At 41.9% G+C, this 19,473-nt stretch overlaps 2 protein-coding genes across 4 annotated transcripts in view; one reads left to right on the top strand and one right to left on the bottom strand.

Annotated features, from left to right (window-relative positions):
* The window catches only part of ACBD5 (acyl-CoA binding domain containing 5), an 84,493-nt gene that overhangs the window by 51,540 nt on the left and 13,480 nt on the right, over positions 1-19,473 (top strand). The gene's annotated exons all lie outside the window — the stretch shown is intronic.
* Positions 3,867-19,473, bottom strand: part of MASTL (microtubule associated serine/threonine kinase like) — a 32,167-nt gene continuing 16,560 nt past the window's right edge. Inside the window, exons 9-12 of one of the 2 annotated variants that reach the window (XM_019034707.4) lie at positions 17,386-17,524; positions 9,632-9,745; positions 9,119-9,220; positions 3,867-4,323 (exon numbers count right to left, since the gene is read on the bottom strand). In XM_019034707.4, coding sequence (XP_018890252.2) covers positions 4,166-4,323; positions 9,119-9,220; positions 9,632-9,745; positions 17,386-17,524 — 513 coding nt within the window. In that variant the 3' untranslated portion in view covers positions 3,867-4,165. Of the gene's footprint in view, positions 4,324-9,118; positions 9,221-9,631; positions 9,746-17,385; positions 17,528-19,473 lie in introns of both variants that reach the window. The other variant, XM_004049200.4, reaches the window with a different exon arrangement.

Here is a 19,473-nt window from a genome sequence, read left to right as displayed (position 1 = left end):
ACAGTTAAAAGAATGACTCATCCATGGTTGGCTTGGTATTAATTGAAAGACCTGGTGTAAACAGTAAATATTTGTACTATATTCTGGACTCTCAGCATTTTTATAAATGGCTAAAAATAAGACAGTTCTTTGTAGCAAATAGAGCAATTAGACCTGAATGTCCTTCAAGATGTTTTGGCGCATAATAGCAAGGCTTTATATAGTTACCACTTCCCGAACCCAAAATTAAAGTGCATATTCCAGGAGGCAGTAGGGTACTTAGGGTTCAAATAATTATCATTTTATTAAACACCTTTTATGTTTGCTATGTACTTCATCTTACTTAATTCTAACATAGATGGGCCAAGATAAACAGGCCATTCTTCAAACATAATTTCTGGATTTGTTTAACATTTAATGGGGGTGGGACAAAACATTTTTAAATAATTTTTTTTGAGGCAGAGTCTCATTCTGTCGCCCAGGCTGGAGTGCAATGGCGCCATCTTGGCTCACCGTAACCTCCACCTCCCAGGTTCAAGCAATTCTCCAGCTTCAGCCTCCCGAGCAGCTGGGATTACTGGCGTGCACCATCATGCCTGGCTAATTTTTATATTTTTAGTAGAGACGGGGTTTTACCATGTTGGCCAGGTTGGTCTCAAACTCCTGACCTCCTGTGATCCACTCGTCTCAGCCTCCCAAAGTGCTGAGATTACAGGCATAAGCCACCATGCCCAGCCTAAAAAACAATTTTTTTTTTTTTAGATAAGTGTTTACTGATATTTTTATTTTGGAGCTCCAAAGGAAAAAAAGTCACATCTATTATTTTGCATTTTTCATGTAAGAATAAAACATTTTCCTTTAAGAGATACCAACTTATTTTTTCTTTTTACTCTTTTTCTAAATTCATCCAATAAACATTATGCCGTGAAAACAAAAGTTTATTTTTTTATATATATATTTTTATTATACTTTAAGTTCTAGGGTACATGTGCACAACGTGCAGGCTTGTTACATATGTATACATGTGCCATGTTGGTGTGCTGTACCCATTAACTCGTCATTTACATTAGGTGTATCTCCTAATGCTATCCCTCCCCGCTCCCACCCCACAACAGGCCCCGGTGTGTGATGTTTCCCTTCCTGTGTCCAAGTGTTTTCATTGTTCAATTCCCACCTATGAGTAAGAACATGCGGTGTTTGGTTTTTTATCCTTGCAATAGTTTGCTGAGAATGACGGTTTTTAAAAAATTTAGATAGAGACAGGGTCTTGCTATGTTGGCCAGGGTAGTCTCTAACTCCTGGCCTCAAGCAATCATCCCACCTCGGCTGTCCAAAGTGCTGGAAATAAAGGCGTGAGCCACTATGCCCAGCCACAAATTATTTTTTATTAATACAAACTGTATATAGCTGGCCGGGTGGCTCACGCCTGTAATCCCAGCATTTTGGGAGGCCGAGGTGGGTGGATCACGAAGTCCGGAGTTTGAGACCAGCCTGGCCAACAAAGAACAATACATTTGTAGAGAAATGACAGGACAAAGGAAAGTGGTTTTAGGCTTCCAAGGACTGGAACCTTTGGGAAGGCAAACACTGTATGTGGGAGGAAACTAATTGAATAAGGTTTCTTTGCCAATTCCTCTGGTGCTGTCCCTGGTAGATAAGACTCTAGAATTGTCTCCAGCAAAGGAGAATTTATATCCTGCCTTTGGGCAGAAAGGCAGGGGGACGGGGAGAGCTTTCCTCAGTTTGCTGCTTCTTAACTGCCTTTAGCTCAAAAATATTTTTATGTCAAAGAGGCATTTTAGGATGGTATGTTCTGATTTCCTTCATAGCAAAAGATGCGTGGATTTCTATTGGTGGCCATTGGTGTTTTTTAAAGACGTGCATGCACACATATACATCAGCTGTCAAAACCATTCCCTTTTCCCCATTGTTCTTTCCTCTTAGGTTTTTCCCTAGCAAGTGTCTGAATCTACATCTTGACAGGTATAAATTTAGATAATAAGTCACCTCTTCCCAATAAATACCATTACAGCATGCCTTACCTGTGGCTGAATTTCAAGTGACTATAGCTTCACATGCTAGGTCTGTTAGTAAACAGTGTAACTGTCCACTCAAGGCCATTGTCTTCTGCATTGGGAATATGCTCAGAGAACATTTCCCCGATTATTCAGTAATGTTTCAAGTCCCTGTTAAGGTTAATATCCTGGGTAGCAACTAAATTGGCTTGTTCCTCAATCTACTCTGTTCATTCCAACTCTCCAAATTAATCACTATTAATCCCCACTATATAGTGAGTCATCAATGCTCAGTTTAACCTGCCAGAGGCCTTTTATTGTGGCAGAGCAGTGATTTCAACAATTTGTGTTTGATTCCAAAACTTTTTTTCTTTCTACTACTGGCAAATACCATAAAAGGATAATAGATAATTCTATGCTTTTGCCTAATTTAAGGGAAAGATGTAATTCAAAGTTTTGAACAACTGTATTTTGAACATTTTACTAGAAGTGACCATTAAATCTAAGTAGTTATTACTAAAACAAGCTCAGTAAAACCATTAACCCATGGATTCAGTTACATAGCACTAATTATAATGGTGTATCTTTCACTGTAACCATTTTAAATTTGTACATTTTGTCAACTACATTATAACAGGGCTGTTTATTGGGATGGTAATGGAAAGTAAAAACACTAAACCCGATGTGCAAAAGGAACAAGTTTTTTTTCCCCTGGAAATGGGGTCTCGCTTTGTTGAAAAGAATGATGTTGACAGATAATGTACTTGTGATAGTTATATTTATTAAGCAAAAGAAAATTTTGTTTTTTAAGGACCAATCTGTTTCTGATAATGTTGCATGTTTTAAATAAATGACAATAAGATGTAAAGCATCACATTTTCTATTAAAATTGAACAAGCTATTCAAATTGCTACATTATATCACACCTAATTGTTCCAGTAGTATTTTTTTTTTTTTGAGACCGAGTCTCATTCTGTTGCCCAGGCTGAAGTGCAGTGATGTGATCTCAGCTCACTGCAATCTCCGCCTCCTGGGTTCAAGCGATTCTCATGCCTCAGCCTCCCAAGTAGCTGGGACTACAGGTGTGCGTCACCATACCTGGCTAATTTTTCTATTTTTAGTAGAGACGGGGTTTTGCCATGTTGGCCAGGCTGGTCTCAAACTCCAGGCCTCAAGCGACTTGCCTGCCTCAGCCTCCCAAAGTGCTGGGATTACAGGCATGAGCCATCACACCTGTCCTCCAGTACTATTTTAAACAAATACATATTGTGGACTATGCACCAATAGAAATTAAGGGGCAAAACTGTATCATTAGTAAAGTAAGTGAAAGCCTTAGTCTTTTTGTTTATTCCTTATTCCCCAAAGGAGTTACTAAGTGAAGGAATTTTCCAGCTGCCTTTATTTTTTTGAGACGGAGTCTTGTTCTGTTGCCCAGGCTGGAGTGCAGTGGCACGATCTTGGCTCACCACAACCTCCTCCTCCTGGGTTCAAGCGATTCTCCTGCCTCAGCCTCCAGAGTAGCTGGGACTACAGGTGCCCACCACCATCCCCGGCTAATTTGTGTATTTATAGTAGAGATGGGGTTTCATTATGTTGGCCAGGATGGTCTTGAACTCCTGACCTCAAGATCAGCCTGCCTCGGCCTCCCACAGTGCTGGGATTACATGCGTGAGCCACTGTGCCCGGCCTTCCAGCTGCATTTCTGAGGTCACAAGTATGGCCTTAAATGATTGCCCTCAAGAACACAGCTTTTGAAGGTAATCATATGCAAGTAAATTACAATCAAATGGAACTGTATGATTATTTTATTATTTTAATGCTAAACTGAACAGTGAACTGAAATCAGAGGAGAAAGAAAATCAAGCTAGTGGCTCACTCTCAATAGTGTCCTCTAATTTTATTGATGCTTCAGTTTTCATAAAGTGCAGTAAACAAAATAAATAGATGAAAAAAGCTTTGAAGATTTATATACAGTTTTGAGGTTAAGATAAATTACTGACTATATTCCTTTCAGCCTTTTAACTCTGTGAAAGCTGTAACGTACACTAAAAGCACATTGAACTAGGTTAAATAATGATCTTTCCCCCTTAGATCAATCTAGTATTAAGGAGTATATAATTATGCAAGTTCATTCTATAACACAAGGCTAGACTAAAAGGAAAATTTTTGTGCTACAGACTAAATCCAGATACGGTCAGGTGCTGAGCAGTATTCCTGGCTTCAAAATAGGAGGTATCTGTTTCATCATCTGGCTGGGGGATGAAAGGCATAGTCTGATGCTGCAGATTTTCCCAGTCCACATCACTGAAGAGAGGATGACATTTTAGCTCTTAGGAAAAATATAAAACAAAACAGTATGATATCATTACCTAAGTAAGTACTGCTTTACAGGAATTATTATAAAAAGAGAATGTCTCACATATAACTTACCTTACTTTATTATGTCAGTTTCACAGACGTTTGTTTAATGTCTGTTAGGCCACATACTTCACAAAGGTCTACATGGGCCATTTTGAATATCACTTGGCATATGACAGGTGCCTGGTTTGTATTTGTTTAATGACAGAATGAATGATTTGCCTTAACTTAGAAGCCTATCTTTCTCACAGCTTTTTTTTTGAGACGACGTCTCGCTCCGTTGCCCAGGCTGAAGTGCAGTGGTGCGATCTCTGCTCACTGCAACCTCCGCCTCCCGGGTTCAAGCAATTCTCCTGCCTCAGCCTCCCGAGTAGCTGGGATTAAAGGTGTGTGCCACCACACCAGGCTAATTTTGTATTTTTAGTAGAGACGGGGTTTCGCCATGTTGGTCTCGAACTCCTGACCTCAGGTGATCTGTCCACCTTGGCCTTCCAAAGTGCTGGGATTACAGGTGTGAGTCACCATGCCCGGCACTCACATCTTTTTTTTTTTTTTGAAATGGAGTCTCTCTCCAGTGCCCAATCTGGAGTGTAGTGGTGCAATCTTGGCTCACTGCAACCTCCATCTCCCAGGTTCAGTGGTTCTCCTGCCTCAGCCTCCCAAGTAGCTGGGACTACAGGTGAGTGCTACCATGCCTGGCTAATTTTTTTTTTTTTTTTTTGTCTGTCACCTAGGCTGGAGTGCAATGGCACAATCTCGGCTCACTGCAAACTCTGCCTCCCGGGTTCAAGCGATTCTCCCACCTCATCCTCCTGAGTAGCTGGGATTACAGATGTGTACCACCAAGCCTGGCTAATTTTTGTATTTTTAGTAGAGATGGGGTTTCACCATGTTGGCCAGGCTGGTCTCGAACTCCCGACCCCAGGGGATCCACCCGCCTCAGCCTCCCAAAGTGCTGGGATTATAGGTGTGAGCCACCGTGCCCACCCTGCCTGCATCTTGTTAAAGAATCCTTGACTCAGGGGAAGAGAGTGTGGCCTACTTTCTGCTCCTTGATAAACCTTCCATGCCATTGATCTTCCATGATGAATGCTCCAGTTTTGACTCTAAGGCCTTGCCACCTGTTTCTATCACCACGCTCCTTAGCAGTATCTATTGCCCTAGACAGCTTTAGCATGAAGCTCACCCCCCTCTCCCTTTCTTCCCTGTGCTCCATCCTTATCCTTCATGGTGACTTCAAGATAGATACTGATGACAGTTCTGACACGTTCTCTTCATGGTTCTTTGACTTCCTTGATTTCACTGACTTGCATCTCTACAACATATTGACTTCTAGCTTATGGCTACATTGGAAGCTCTATATCACCGAGCTGCTCTGCTTACAAGATTTCAAAGCCTTCCTCACCTCTTTACTGCCATTTCATTACCTGTCATTGTTCCTATTTCCTTCTACCTAGTAAAATAAAAGTATGCTCTTTTGGGCAGAGTAATGGCTCACGCCTGTAATCCCAGCATTTTGGGAGGCTGAGGTGGGCGGATTACTTGAGGTCAGGAGTTCGAGACCAGCCTGGCCAACATGGTGAAACCCCGTCTCTACTAAAAATACAAAAATTAGCCAGGTGTGGTGGGACGCAGCTGCAGTCCCAGCTATTTGGGAGGCTGAGGCAGGAGAGTCACTTGAACTTGGGAGGCTGAGGCTGCAGTGAGCCAAGATCATGCCACCGCACTCCAGCCTGGGCAACAGAACGAGATTCCGTCTCCAAAAAAAAAAAAAAATCCTTCTTATGAGTGATAGTGTTTTTTATAATGGCAATCTGACCAATATGTTGCATTCAGACACTCACATCTATTCTGAAATAATACCACAAGGACTCAGTATGTCCAAATCCAATGTACAGCATCGGAAGTTGAAATGTGTGTGTGTTTATATGTTTTAAGTAATATAATCTAAGTCTGAAGTGCTTGAAAAAGCTAGAGCTGACTTTCCAAGTGTCTGCTCCCTCACTTTACACAGGTTTCTGCTCAAATGCCCCTCTTCACAGAGGTCCTCCTGACCACACTGTCTAAAAAGAAGTCTCGTGCCATCACTTCATATCCTCTCACCCTGCTTTATTTTTCTTCCTAGTATTTACCACTACATGACATTATGTTGTGTCTGTAACTGTTCACTGTCTCTCTTTCCACTAGAATGTAAGTTCCACGAGGAGAGGGATCTGAGTCTAGATCATCCCTAGGGTATTCCCAGGGCCTGAAGCAATATCACCTAGCTCCTAGAAGGCACTCTATAGGATTGGTTAAATCAGTGAGTAAACAAACTGGGCCAGGTGTGGTGGCTCATGCCTGTAATCCCAGTACTTAGGGAGGCCAAGGTGGGCGGATGGCTTGAGCCCAGGAGTTCGAGACCAGCCTGGGCAACACAGCAAAACCCCATCTCTACTAAAAATACAAAAATTAGCTGGGTGTGGTAGTGTGCACCAGTAGTACCAGCTACTTGGGAGGCTGAGGTGGAAGAATTGCTTGAGCCCAGAAAGTTGCAGTGAGCCGAGATTGTGCTACTACATTCCAGCCTGGGCGACAGACCCAGATCCTGTCTCAAAAAAATCCCAAAACCAAAAAAAGAAAGAAATTATTACAGGGAACACCTAGAAGCTGATGCAAATGACACATTTCTGAAGCTCATTTTCCTGAATACATCCTACTTGATATAGAAATGCATTTTGGGACGTAATGCTTTTCTCTATATTACCATACCTCGTTACAAAAAGAATTTTAAAATCCCAGCACTTTGGGAGGCCGAGGCAGGAGGATCACAAGGTCAAGAGATCGAGACCATCCTGGCCAACATGGTGAAACCCCATCTCTGCTAAAAAATACAAAAATTAGCTGGGCGTGGTGGCACATGCCTGTAGTCCCAGCTACTTGGGGGGCTGAGGCAGGAGAATCACTTGAACCTGGGAGGCGGAGGTTGCAGTGAGCCGAGATCGTGCCACTGCATGCACTGCAGCCTGGTGACAGAGCAAGTCTCTGTCTCAACAACAACAACAACAACAACAACGACAACAACAAAATAATTTTAAGGCAGCTGCTAATGAGATTTACTAGTTTCCAAATTAGGGCTTAATATACTCCTGCATTGAGAAAACTATTGAGTGGTTTATAATATACCAAGTTTGTCTTGAGCCAACCTGGGATCCAGTATATTTATCAATAAATAATAGTATCAAAAATGAAGCAATAAGAAATCACAGAACATCTCTCTCGCAAGATTAGGGAAAATAAATTTGTTTTAAAAAATGACAGAACAGAGGGTTTCATAAAAAAAGATTTCCTGTATTTCCTTAACTTTATCAGGCTTTGAAAAACCCAAGACACTAACAAGATTGTTTTAGGACAGGCAAGGTGGCTCACACCTGTAATTCAGCATTTTGGGGAGGCTGAGGTGGGAGGATCCTTTGAGCCCAGGAGTTCAAGACCAGCCTAAGCAACATAGTGAGACACTGTCTTTAAATAAATAAATAGCAATAATAACATACGTTAAAAAAAAAAAAAAAAGAGGTAAGATTGTTTTAGATACTTGAGATTAATAATTTTTTTTTGAGCCAGAGTCTCACTTTGTTTCCCAGGCTGAAATGCAGTGGCGTGAACGTGGCTCCCTGTAGCCTCGACCTCCTGGGCTCAAGTAATCTTCCTGCCTAAGCCCTCAAGTAGCTGGAACTACAGGTGCGCACTGCCTTGCTTGGCTATTTTTTGTATTTTTTGTAGAGACAGAGTTTCACCATGTTGCCCAGGCTGGACACAAACCCCTGAGCTCAAACGATTGCCAGCTGCAGCCTCCCAAAGTGCTTGGACTATAGGCATGAGCTACCACACCCACCGATTAATAAAATCTAATGCATGAATACAGTATTGCCATTTGACCACACTAAATTTTTTTTGCCTCTTCTACCATGTGACACATTGAATTTTCATGTAGAATAAGGACCAATATATCAATGCATACCTAGAGGGGAGAAATAAATCGAATTATCTTTGTACCAATTTAGCAGTCAGATTATCTGTAGTATTATATTGGAACTTGATTTTTTTTTTTTTTTTGAGACAGAGTCTCTGTCGCCCAGGCTGGAGTGCAGTGGTGCGATCTCTGGTCACTGCAATGTCCGCCTCCCGGGTTGAAGCGATTCTCCTGCCTCAGCCTCCAGAGTAGCTGGGACTACAGGTGCACGCCACCACGCTGGGCCTAATTTTTGTATTTTTTTTTTTTTTTTTTTTTTTTGAGAGGGAGTCTCACTCTGTTGCCCAGGCTAGATTGCAGTGGCACAATCTTGGCTCACTGCAAGCTCTGCCTCCCAGGTTCATGCCATTCTCCTGCCTCAGCCTCCCAAGTAGCTGGGACTACAGGTGCCCGCCACTATGCCCGGCTACTTTTTTGTATTTTTAATAGAGATAGGGTTTCACCATGTTAAGCCAGGATGGTCTCGATCTCCTGATCTCGTGATCCGCCTGCCTCGGCCTACCAGAGTGCTTGGATTACAGGCGTGAGCCACCACACCCGGCCAATTTTTGTATTTTTTAGTAGAGATGGGCTTTCGCCATATCGGACAGGCTGGTCTTGAACTCCTGACCTTGTGATCAGCCCGCCTCAGCCTCCCAAAGTGCTGGGATTACAGGCGTGAGCCACCACGCCCAGCCAGAACTTGCTATTTTTATAAATATTCACCATCTGCAAAAAATCAATGGTAAAACAATGTATTAACGCAAAACCATACCTTTCATTCCAGCTCTCTTTGTATCATCAATGGTTAAAAGTATTTCTACTGCACTTTGAGCATTATCAGATAACTTTTCTTCACCTTCTGGCCAAGGGATATCTAAAATTATACATATACAAATAAACTTGTTTATTACTGCTCAAAATAATAGTATCCAGAGATAAATGACTACTTTTTTTTGTTTTTTGAGATGGAGTTTCACTCTTGTCACCCAGGCTGGAGTGCAATAGCGTGATCTCAGCTCACTGCAACCTCCACCTCCCAGGTTCAAGCGATTCTCCTGCTTCAGCCTCCCGAGTAGCTGGGATTACAGGCGCCCGCCAACATGCCCGGCTAATTTTTTGTATTTTTTTTAGTAGAGATGGGGTTTTACCATGTTGGCCAGGCTGGTCTCGAACTCCTGACCTCAGGCGATCCACCCGCCTTGGCCTCCCAAAGTGCTGGGATTACAGGCATGGGCCACTATGCCCAGCCAGTAAATGACTATCTTAATAGGAGAAAAAGAATCACCTCTTTTCAGAATATTCTGGAATACTTGTTGTGGTGTTTCATCATTGAAAGGGGGAATTCCTGTTAGAAATTCAAACAAGCAAACTCCAAGTGCCCACCAGTCTACCGCAGGACCTGTAATCGAAGAGGAAACAGCTAAAGTTGCAAGCATTCTCTACAAATATTTGATGAACAGAAATATTAATTGTGGAGTCCTAATTAGGGAAAACGAGTTAGGCTGGTAGGACCAGGGGGAAGCAAAAAGAAAAAGCAGATAAGCTGCAAGTCTGCCTTTCCTCAGGGTCCAGGACGCACAGCCCTCCTGTACAAATAACTCACAATTGTCCTGTGCCCACCTATCACCAGACCCTTGACTGATAGAAAAATGCAAATTAGAGCTGGGCGCGGTGGCTTATGCCTGTAATCCTGGCACTTTGGGTGGCTGGGGAGGGTGGATCACCTGAGGTCAGGAGTTCAAGACCAGCCCAGCCAACATGGTGAAACCGTCTGTACTAAAAATACAAAAATTGGCCAGGCGTGGTGGCACATGCCTATAATCCCAGCTACTGGGGAGACTAAGGCAGGAGAATTGCTTGAACCTGGGAGGCAGAGGTTGCAGTGAGCCGAGATCACGCCACTGCACTCCAGCCTGGGCAACAGAGCAAGACTCTGTCTCAAAAAAAAAGAAAAGAAAAGAAAAGAAAAATGCAAGTTAGCTCACTGCAACCTTGGCATTATCAGTACAGCATGTAGCCTTCTCCAGGACAAGCACCATCCTACAACATCTCTAGCAAGCCTTTGTCGCCTTGTGATCAGCTCCCCTCTTGGTGACTTGCTCTTTACATCCTTACAATGTATTTTCCTACTTCGTCTAATAAATTTGCCTTCCTTTACCTACAACTGTCTTCGTTAATTCCTTTATTGCCCACGCCATCAGCCCCAGATAGTCACTATCTGCAACATTAGTATGTGAAAATTTTGGCATAATCAAAAGTGCAAAAACCCACATTGTTTTCACTTGGGCAATGTGATAACTGCTTTCCTCTTTATTTTCCAAGAAGTTTAGATTACCAATTACCACAGCTGGTTAAAGAGAAGATAAAGCCATTTTTTTCATTTATTAATAATTTCTGATATTCTGGATATGTTATGTATCCTAAATCCTAAAATTATTCTCTAAAATAGGCAGACGACTACTCAATTTCATATCAGGAAATGTAAACATTTACATGATTATTCTGTATCCCGCACAAGGTATGAGATAAGGCGGCAACATTTATAGTAATTGGAGGAAAGCCTGGTAACTAGGGAAGGCCTTAATTACAGAGTATTTTAATGTGGCTTTATTCCTTTTAGGAACAGAGAGGGACAAATTAGTTTAACAAAGAATATTCACTTAAACTATGGTTTCAAGAGGTAAGTAGGAGATGTCTTAAGATACAGGTAAAACTGATTTCTAAATAAAATATTCATTGGATGCAAAATTTATATACAAAATTTTTTTTCTTTGTTTGTTTGTTTTTTGAGACGGACTCTCACCCTGTCACCCAGACTGGAGTGCAGTGGTGCAATCTCTGCTCACTGCAAGCTCTGCCTCCTGGGTTCACGCCATTCTCCTGCCTCAGCCTCCCAAGTAGCTGGGACTACAGGCGCCCGCCACCATGCCCGGATAATTTTTTTCTGTATTTTTAGTAGAGACAGGGTTTCACTGTGTTAGCCAGGATGGTCTCGATCTCCTAACCTCGCGATCCACCTGCCTCAGTCTCCCAAAGTGCTTGGATTACAGGCGTGAGCCACTGCACCTGGCCACAAAGATGTTTTTAACAATTATTTTAAATATGATCTTATAAACTATAAACTGGTTTATACTTTAGTTCTATGAACAAAGTGTTTCCTAAGAAAAGGTTAATTTTAGTTCAAAAATGGATAACTTCAATATAAATTAAGAATAGGCATCCTAGTCTAGTGCTAAATTTGCCTGAAAGTTACTATTTAAAGACAACTTCACAAAATTCTTTACTGTGGTTAAACAACTGCCACCATTCCATTTTAAGACAACTAGGAAAGCATTGTGGAATCTGATTTTAGGAAAAATAGCTGCATGCATTTAGAGTGCCATTTTACCTGCGAGCCATATAATCCCATCTTCCCTTAAAGGAATACAAAAAGCAAATATTCTATAGGCTTCTATTTCTATAATACTATAAAAACATACAAACCACCTCAGTTAGTAGGCCTTTCAAGCAGCACTGAGAACGAATTATCCCAATGGATTAGATAATGTAACCAAATAACAGAAAAGTAGGGGGGAATTAGAAAAAAAAAATTTACTTATTTTACTTAGGTTAGAAATTAGGCCCCTTTTACCAGCTCAGCCAAAATATACTTGTGTTAAAAAAAAAAAATACATGATTTCTCTATGGATATGCCACACATACCCATATACTTAAGTCAAAGTCTAATAAGATCACATAATGGAATAAAACTTTGCAATTATATGTTATTAGCCACAGAAAAAGAACAGATTTGTTTTACATTGCTGGCTTTCTAATTCAAAACTCATTTCTTTAGTTTATAGGGATATGTTGATATTGTTACACTTTTTTATTTTCTAATGATAATAAAATGAAAAGATTTGGAAAATTAGAGCCCTTCTGTAGTTGTCAATTTTTTTTTTTTTTGAGATGGAGTCTCGCTCTGTCACCCAGGCTGGAGTGCAGTGGTGTAATCTCAGCTCACTGCAACCTCTGCCACCTGAGTACAAGTGATTCTCCTACCTCAGCCTCCTGAGTAGCTAGGATTACAGGCATAAGCCACCACACCCAGCTAATTTTTATCCTTTTTTTAAGTGGAGACGGGGTTTCGCCATGTTGGGCAGGCTGGTCTCGAACTCCTGACCTCAGGTGACCTGCCTGACTCGGCCTCCCAAAGTGCTGGGATTACAGGCGTGAGCCACAGTGCCCAGCCATTTTTAATATTTGTATCAATACTATTTCTTCTGTTACAATAAAAAAGATTGCGTCTTCACTCTGTGCTACCTTTAAAAGTTGATGAAAAACGCCTCAGGCCTATATTTCTTTTCACAGAGAAGAACCACCTCTCTGGATGTCTTGCTGCTCAGAAAACAGAAGACGGTTCATTTTTGTATTTCACAAGTGAGCTAAAAGGAAAAATAGTTTTTTATGCAATGTGATCTAGTTATACTTTGACTGTTCAGTTTAATGTGCTTTGCCGCATCACTTTATAGAGAAGCTCACTCACCGGAAGTCAGAAATCCTGCATGTAAGAAAACAGTAGTTAGGTACACTGTATTAAAATTATTAGAGTCCCTTCCCTCATCATTCACTGAACTGGGCACCAGGTATTGTGCCAGATATAAAGGATACAAAGACGATTAAGAAAAATCTCTTTTCCCAAAGAGAAACCAGCCTACTCTGGAAGAGACAATACAGACAATTTTAACACACTAAGCTGAAACAAAAAGGTGCACATAAAGTTACGGAAAACTCAGGACAGACTCCCTGGCTCATCTCGGCTGAGAGGCAAGATGGAGGGGCATCAAGAAGGTCATGGCTGGGCCTCAGCATGTTGTCAGCATGTTGTTTAGCTGAGGGAGCTAGATGTCTCACTAAAATAGTGGCAAGATGCTATAAAATACATCTTTATGTTTGAAGCTTACTTTCACAGTGTCCTAAGTTAGAGATAATGCAAATTATAATACAGAAAATGGGCTAGCAAATCTGTGACAGAGCAAAAGAGGCACTATATAAAAATCAGTGCTCACAGGAATTTATTTGCTTTGGCTAAGCGAGAAAGAGGAACATTAAATGTGTCTATTTCCAATACTGTAGAGATTATTAATATCAGTTACTGAGTGCTTCCAAGGAATTCAGGAGTGCTATGCAGAAGGCAGAAAACTCACACTCTTGGCTGGGTGTGGTGGCTCATACGTGTAATCCCAGCACTTTGGGAGGCTGAGCACTTTGGGTGGATCACAAGGTCAGGAGTTCAAGACCAGCCAGGCCATGATGGTGAAACCCCGTCTCTACTAAAAATACAAAAATTAGCCGAGCATGGGGGCAGGTGCCTGTAAACCCAGCTAATTGGGAGGGTGAGGCAAACAATTGCTTGAACCCAGGAGGCGGGAGTTGCAGTGAGCCAAGACTGCGCCACTGCACTCCAGTCTGGGCAACAGACTGAGACTGTCTCAAAAAAAAAAAAGAAAAAAGAAAGAAAACTCACAGTCTCCTCAAGAAGTTTTCTTAAGCTTTTGTAGTGGAGATAATTTAACAATTAGTTACAACACAGGAAGAATGGCATAAATTTTAAACAGTTTCTAATAAGGTAACGTAGAAGTGAATAATTCCCAGTAGTTGATCAAGGGATGCTTTATGGAAGAGGTAACATTTGAAGTGATGAAATGAGAAGGAATTTGACTGGAAGATACTAGGAAACTGGCTTTGCTCAAATAAGGTTTAATACACAAGCAAAATAGGGAAGACCTGAAAATTAAATGTATTGAAGAAATGGAATGGGAACATAAGGCATATAAAGAGACTCTTTGAGAGACAAGGCTGGTATGAGAGCTATAACCTCAAATGTCGTGATCAGTTTGGATTTTACTTAGCAGCTAAGAGGGAGCCACAGTAGTTTTCTGAGAAGGGAAATAGAATAAGCCATGTGATGGTTTTGGAAGAAAAATCTGGTGGCAATGATTATTGATAATAAGATGAAGTTGAAGAGATCAGATAGAAGGGCACTAAAATAATAAAAGAGAAAGATGAGTTCTTAAAGAGAACAGTGGCAGAGAAGAAAATGAGAGGTGAAATGCTGCAGAGATCTAATTGGCTGGATTTAAATGCTTGAATGTAGGAACAAAGATTGTGTCACCATGAAGGTGATGAAACTGAGGTAGGGAACAGAGGAAGAGCTAGCTGGATAACAAGCCCAGTGTTTTCTTTTTTTTTTTTTTTTGAGATGGAGTCTTGCTCTATCACCCAGGCTGCAGTGCAGTGGCACAATCTTGGCTCACTGCAACCTCCGCCTCCCGGGTTCAAGCAATTCTCCTGTCTCAGCCTCCTGAGTAGCTGGGATTACAGATGCACACCACCACGCCCGGCTAATTTTTGTATTTTTAGTAGAGATGGGGTTTTACCATGTTGGCCAGGCTGGTCTTGAACTCCTGACCTCAAGTGGTCTACCCACCTTGGCCTCCCAAAGTGCTGGGATTACAGCCATGTGCCACAGCACCAGGCCCCACAAGTCCAGTTTTGACACCCAACATTTGAAAGATCAGTAGAATACTGAATTGCCAGATTGGCTGTCTGTCTGCTGCCTAGAGAAAGTCAGGATTAGAGACAGAGATTTGGGAATCATCAACATGGAGGTGACAACTGACGTCATGGGAGTGATGAGATGAACAGGGAGCATGTGTAGGGCAAAAAGGGTAAAGGCAGAATCTCCAAGAACTATATTTAGAAGAGGTAAGGAAGGAACCGAAGAGCAGCAACAGAGGTCAGGGGAATGAGAAGAGACAATTGGATTTGACAATAAGGAAATCACTGGTGCCCATTAAGAAGTTTCAGTTAGGCCGGGCACCATGGCTCACGCCTGTAATCCCAGCACTTCAGAAGGCCAAGGCAGGCAGATCACCTGAGGTCGGGAGTTCGAGACCAGCCTGACCAACATGGAGAAACCCTATCTCTACTAAAAATACAAAATTAGCCGGGCATGGTGGCGCATGCCTGTAATCCCAGCTACTCGGGAAGCTGAGGCAGGAGAATAACTTGAACCCAGGAGACGGAGGTTGCAGTGAGCTGAGATCGTGCCATTGCACTCCAGCCTGGGCAACAAGAGCAAAACTCCATCTCTAAATAAATAAATAAATAATAAAAGAATTTTCAGTTAAATAGATGATAAGTTGCCAGAGCAAAATAATCAAAGAAAGAGGAAACCTTTGAGAAGTTAGGCAATGTTGGGGAGACAAGGGTGGAAACTTATTTTCAGGCTGAGGATAAAAGCTGGCAAGGAAATAGAAACAGAAGAAAGGGTGTGAGAAGTGGGGTGGGGAGGATGAAACAGATGATCATGAAAAGAGCTCAAAGAAAAGGGAAGTAAGTAACATCAACATGTAGAAGAGGTTGATGTTATGGGTTGAACTGTGTCCCTCCCAAAAAAGCTATGTTTAAGTCCTAACCCATACCTAAGAACGTGACCTTATTTGGAAATGGGTTTTTGCAAGTATGATTAATTAGGTTAAGATGAGGTCATACTGGAGTAAGTTGGGCTCCTAATGACTGGTGTCCTTCTCAGAAGCCAGCCCTGTGATGATAGAGACATAGGGAGAACACCATCACAGAAAGAGGGAGAACTGGAATGAGGCATCTTCAAGTCAAGGAACACTGAGGATTGCCAGCAAGCCACCAGAAGCCAGGAAGAGGCAAAGAAGGATTTCCCTACAGGTTTCAGGGGTAGTATAGCCCTGTGGACACCTGATTTTAGACCTCTAGCTTCCAGAACTGGGAAACAATGAATTTTTATTGGTTTGAGACACCCAGTTTGTGCTACGCATCCCTAGGAAAATGAATACAGTTCATTTTCAGAATGCAGGAAGGGAACAATTTTCAGAGAGAAAGGGAAGAAAAGAAGATAGGTGAAAATGTCATCTTTTTATTCTTTTTTTTTTTTTTAGACAGAGTCTTGCTCTGTTGCCCAGGCTCGAGTGTAGTGGCACGATCTTGGCTCACTGCAACCTCGGCCTCCCAGGTTCAAGCAATTCTCATGCCCCAGCCTCCCGAATAGCTGGAATTACAGGCATGCACCACCATGCCCAGCTAATTTTTGTGTTTTTAGTAGAGATGAGGTTTCACCATGTTGGCCAGCTTGGTCTCGAACTCCTGGCCTCAAGTGATCCACCTGCCTTGGCCTCCCGAAGTGCTAGGATTACAGGCATGAGCCACTGTAACCAGCCCTATCTTTCTATACTTATGCTCTGTTTTGAAGGATGATGGTTCATTTCTGGCTTGACTCTTCTGGTAAGGATATAACTGAGAATAAGTTCTAAACAGGAATAGGCTTCTGAAGACTGAACAGAAATTTAGATCCAACATTGTGGTCCAGAGCCCAAACTCCACCCAACCTGAAGAAACATTGAGAGGTAAGATAGGCCGGGTACGGTGGCTCACGCCTGTAATCCCAGCACTTTGGGAGGCCAAGGTGGGAGGATCACCTGAGGTCAGGAGTTAAAGACCAGTCTGGCCAACATGGCAAAACTGTCTCTACTAAAAATACAAAAATTAGGCGGGCATGATGGTGGATGCCTGTAATCCCAGCTACTCAGGAGGCTGAGGCCGGAGAATCACTTGAACCTGGGACGCAGAGATTGCAGTGAGCTGAGACTGCACCATTGCACTCCAGCCTGGGTGACAAAAGAGAAACTCTGTCTCAAAAAATAAAAATAAAAATAAATAAAAAAAGAGATAAGATAATATCAAGGGTGGCAGGTGGGGCTTCTCTGGAACATTGAGACTGAACCAGAAGGCAAAGGACAAATGACTACATGTACTCCAGCATCTGGTCTTTTACATTCAGAGAGTGGGACAGCCATGGCCACTGCTAGTTTATATTCCTATGACAAATGCCATATATATACTAGATGAGTTCATTTTCTTTTACTTTAGGTAATGTAAGTACTGAAGAAATTTTTTAAAATTTAACCTTGAAAGATAATGTAGTGATAGATAACACTTCAAAAACTCAAGACATGCATGCCTTACCATGGGCCCTGCCTAGTAACAGCTCGGGTGCAAGGTAGTCTGGGGTTCCTAGAATTCGCCCATCATCAACGGGGGCCGCCCCTCTTCTCACACTCTTCGGAGTTCGGTATGGAGTTCCCGACTTGATCTGATTTGGGGTCTGCTAATTCAAAAAGGGTTTAAGAGATAACAAATATCTTAATTCCTTTTACACTGAATAGAAAATGGTGAAACACACAAGCCAAATAACTAGCTCATAGGCTACTAGGCGTATAGGATGTAGTCAAATTTTTGATAAGTTTTGAAAATGAATGCATAATTAGTTATAATTATGAAAAAGTCCTTTTATCTGGTGAAGTTCAAAAGCTTAGACAACATTGGTTATTCCAATAAGATCTAGATAAGAAACAATAAAAAAAATCTGCAAGAAAAATGTTCAGTGAAAAAATCTGCAAGAAGACTGATAGCATGGACTAATACAAGCTTAAGAAGAGCCACTGAGGAAGGCTATGGCTAACAAATGATTAAGACAACACGTAAGACAGAACTACATATAACCTATTGTACTAAATAGCATTTAAAAATTTTTAGGATAATTTGTTATTTCACAACAAGTTTTTTTTTTTTGAGATGGAGTTTCGCTCTTGTTGCCTAGGCTGGAGTGCAATGGTGCGATCTCGGCTCACCACAACCTCCGCCTCCCAGGTTCAAGGAATTTTCCTGCCTCAGCCTCCCAAGTAGCTGGGATTACAGGCATACGCCACCATGCCTGGCTAATTTTGTATTTTTAGTAGAGACGGGGTTTCTCCATGTTGGTCAGGCTGGTCTCGATCTCCTGACCTCAGGTGATCCTCCCACCTTGGCCTCCCAAAGATGGAGTGAGCCACCACGCCTGGCATTCACAACAACTTTGTAAGACCAGCAGGACAGGTGCCATTATCCCTTACAGACATTTGGAAAAATTGCAGGTCTGAGGTTAAGGGACTTCTAAGTCATTTAATAGTAAGTCTTGGGTAGAAAACTCAAGTTTCGAAACATAAATTCAGGGGTTACACATTTTATGTTATGATGTTTTCCCAAAGGAAGAAAAAAAGTAAAACTTTGGGTTGGTAAAGGTTTAGAATATACAGAATAAGCTTTGAAATATATTTTTTTCACTGGGCATGGTGGCTCATGCCTGTAATCACAGCACTCTGGGAGGCCAAGGCAGGCAGATCACAAGGTCAAGAGATCGAGACCATCCTGGCCAACGTGGTGAAACCCCATCTCTACTAAAAACACAAAAATTAGCTGGGCATGGTGGCACATGCCTGTAGTCCTAGCTACTCAGGAGGCTGAGGCAGGAGAATTGCTTGAACCCGGGAGGCGGAGGTTGCAGTGAGCCAAGATCGCGCCACTGCACTCCAGCCTGGTGACAGAGCGAGACTTTGTCTCAAAAAAAAAAAAAAAAGAAAGAAAGAAACATATTTTTCAACTTTTATTCTCTTAAGAAAAGATCATCTAAATATGTCCTTGGAAGGCAGTAACGTAGAGCAGACTTAAATTATCTCTGGCCAGGTGAGGTGGCTCACACCTGTAATCCTAGCACTTTGAGAGGCCGAGGTGGGCGGATTGCTTGAGGTCACGAGTTTGAGATCAGCCTGGGCAACATGGTGAAACTCTGACTCTACTAAAAATACAAAAATTAGCCAGGTGTGGTGGTGGGCCCCTATAATCCCAGCTACTTGGGAGGCTGAGGCAGGAGAATTGCTTGAACCTGGGGGTGAAGTGTGCAATGAGCCAAGATCACACTACTGCACTCCAGCCTGGGCAAAAGAACGAGACTGTCTCAATAATAATAATAATAATAATTTTGTAACTCATAGTACTGTGGGGATCAAGTGAAAATTAATTTTGTAACTCATAGTACTGTGGGGATCAAGTGAAAATACGTGATTGTATTTTCTTAGAAAAGTACATAAAACGACACAAATGGAAGGAGGCATTACAGCTAAAAATAATAAACATGATTTCTACCAGCTTTACTTTTTTGGGTGAAAACTTCCAACAGCCCACAGATTCTCAACAAGAAGAACAAAACTATATGATTAATACCGCATAGTCTAGCTT

This window comes from Gorilla gorilla, chromosome 8 (assembly GCF_029281585.2).
Source record: "Gorilla gorilla gorilla isolate KB3781 chromosome 8, NHGRI_mGorGor1-v2.1_pri, whole genome shotgun sequence".
Classification (NCBI taxonomy): Eukaryota; Metazoa; Chordata; class Mammalia; order Primates; family Hominidae; genus Gorilla; species Gorilla gorilla.
Note: the sequence above shows the minus strand (reverse complement) of the source record. Positions and strands in the feature narration are given on the sequence as shown.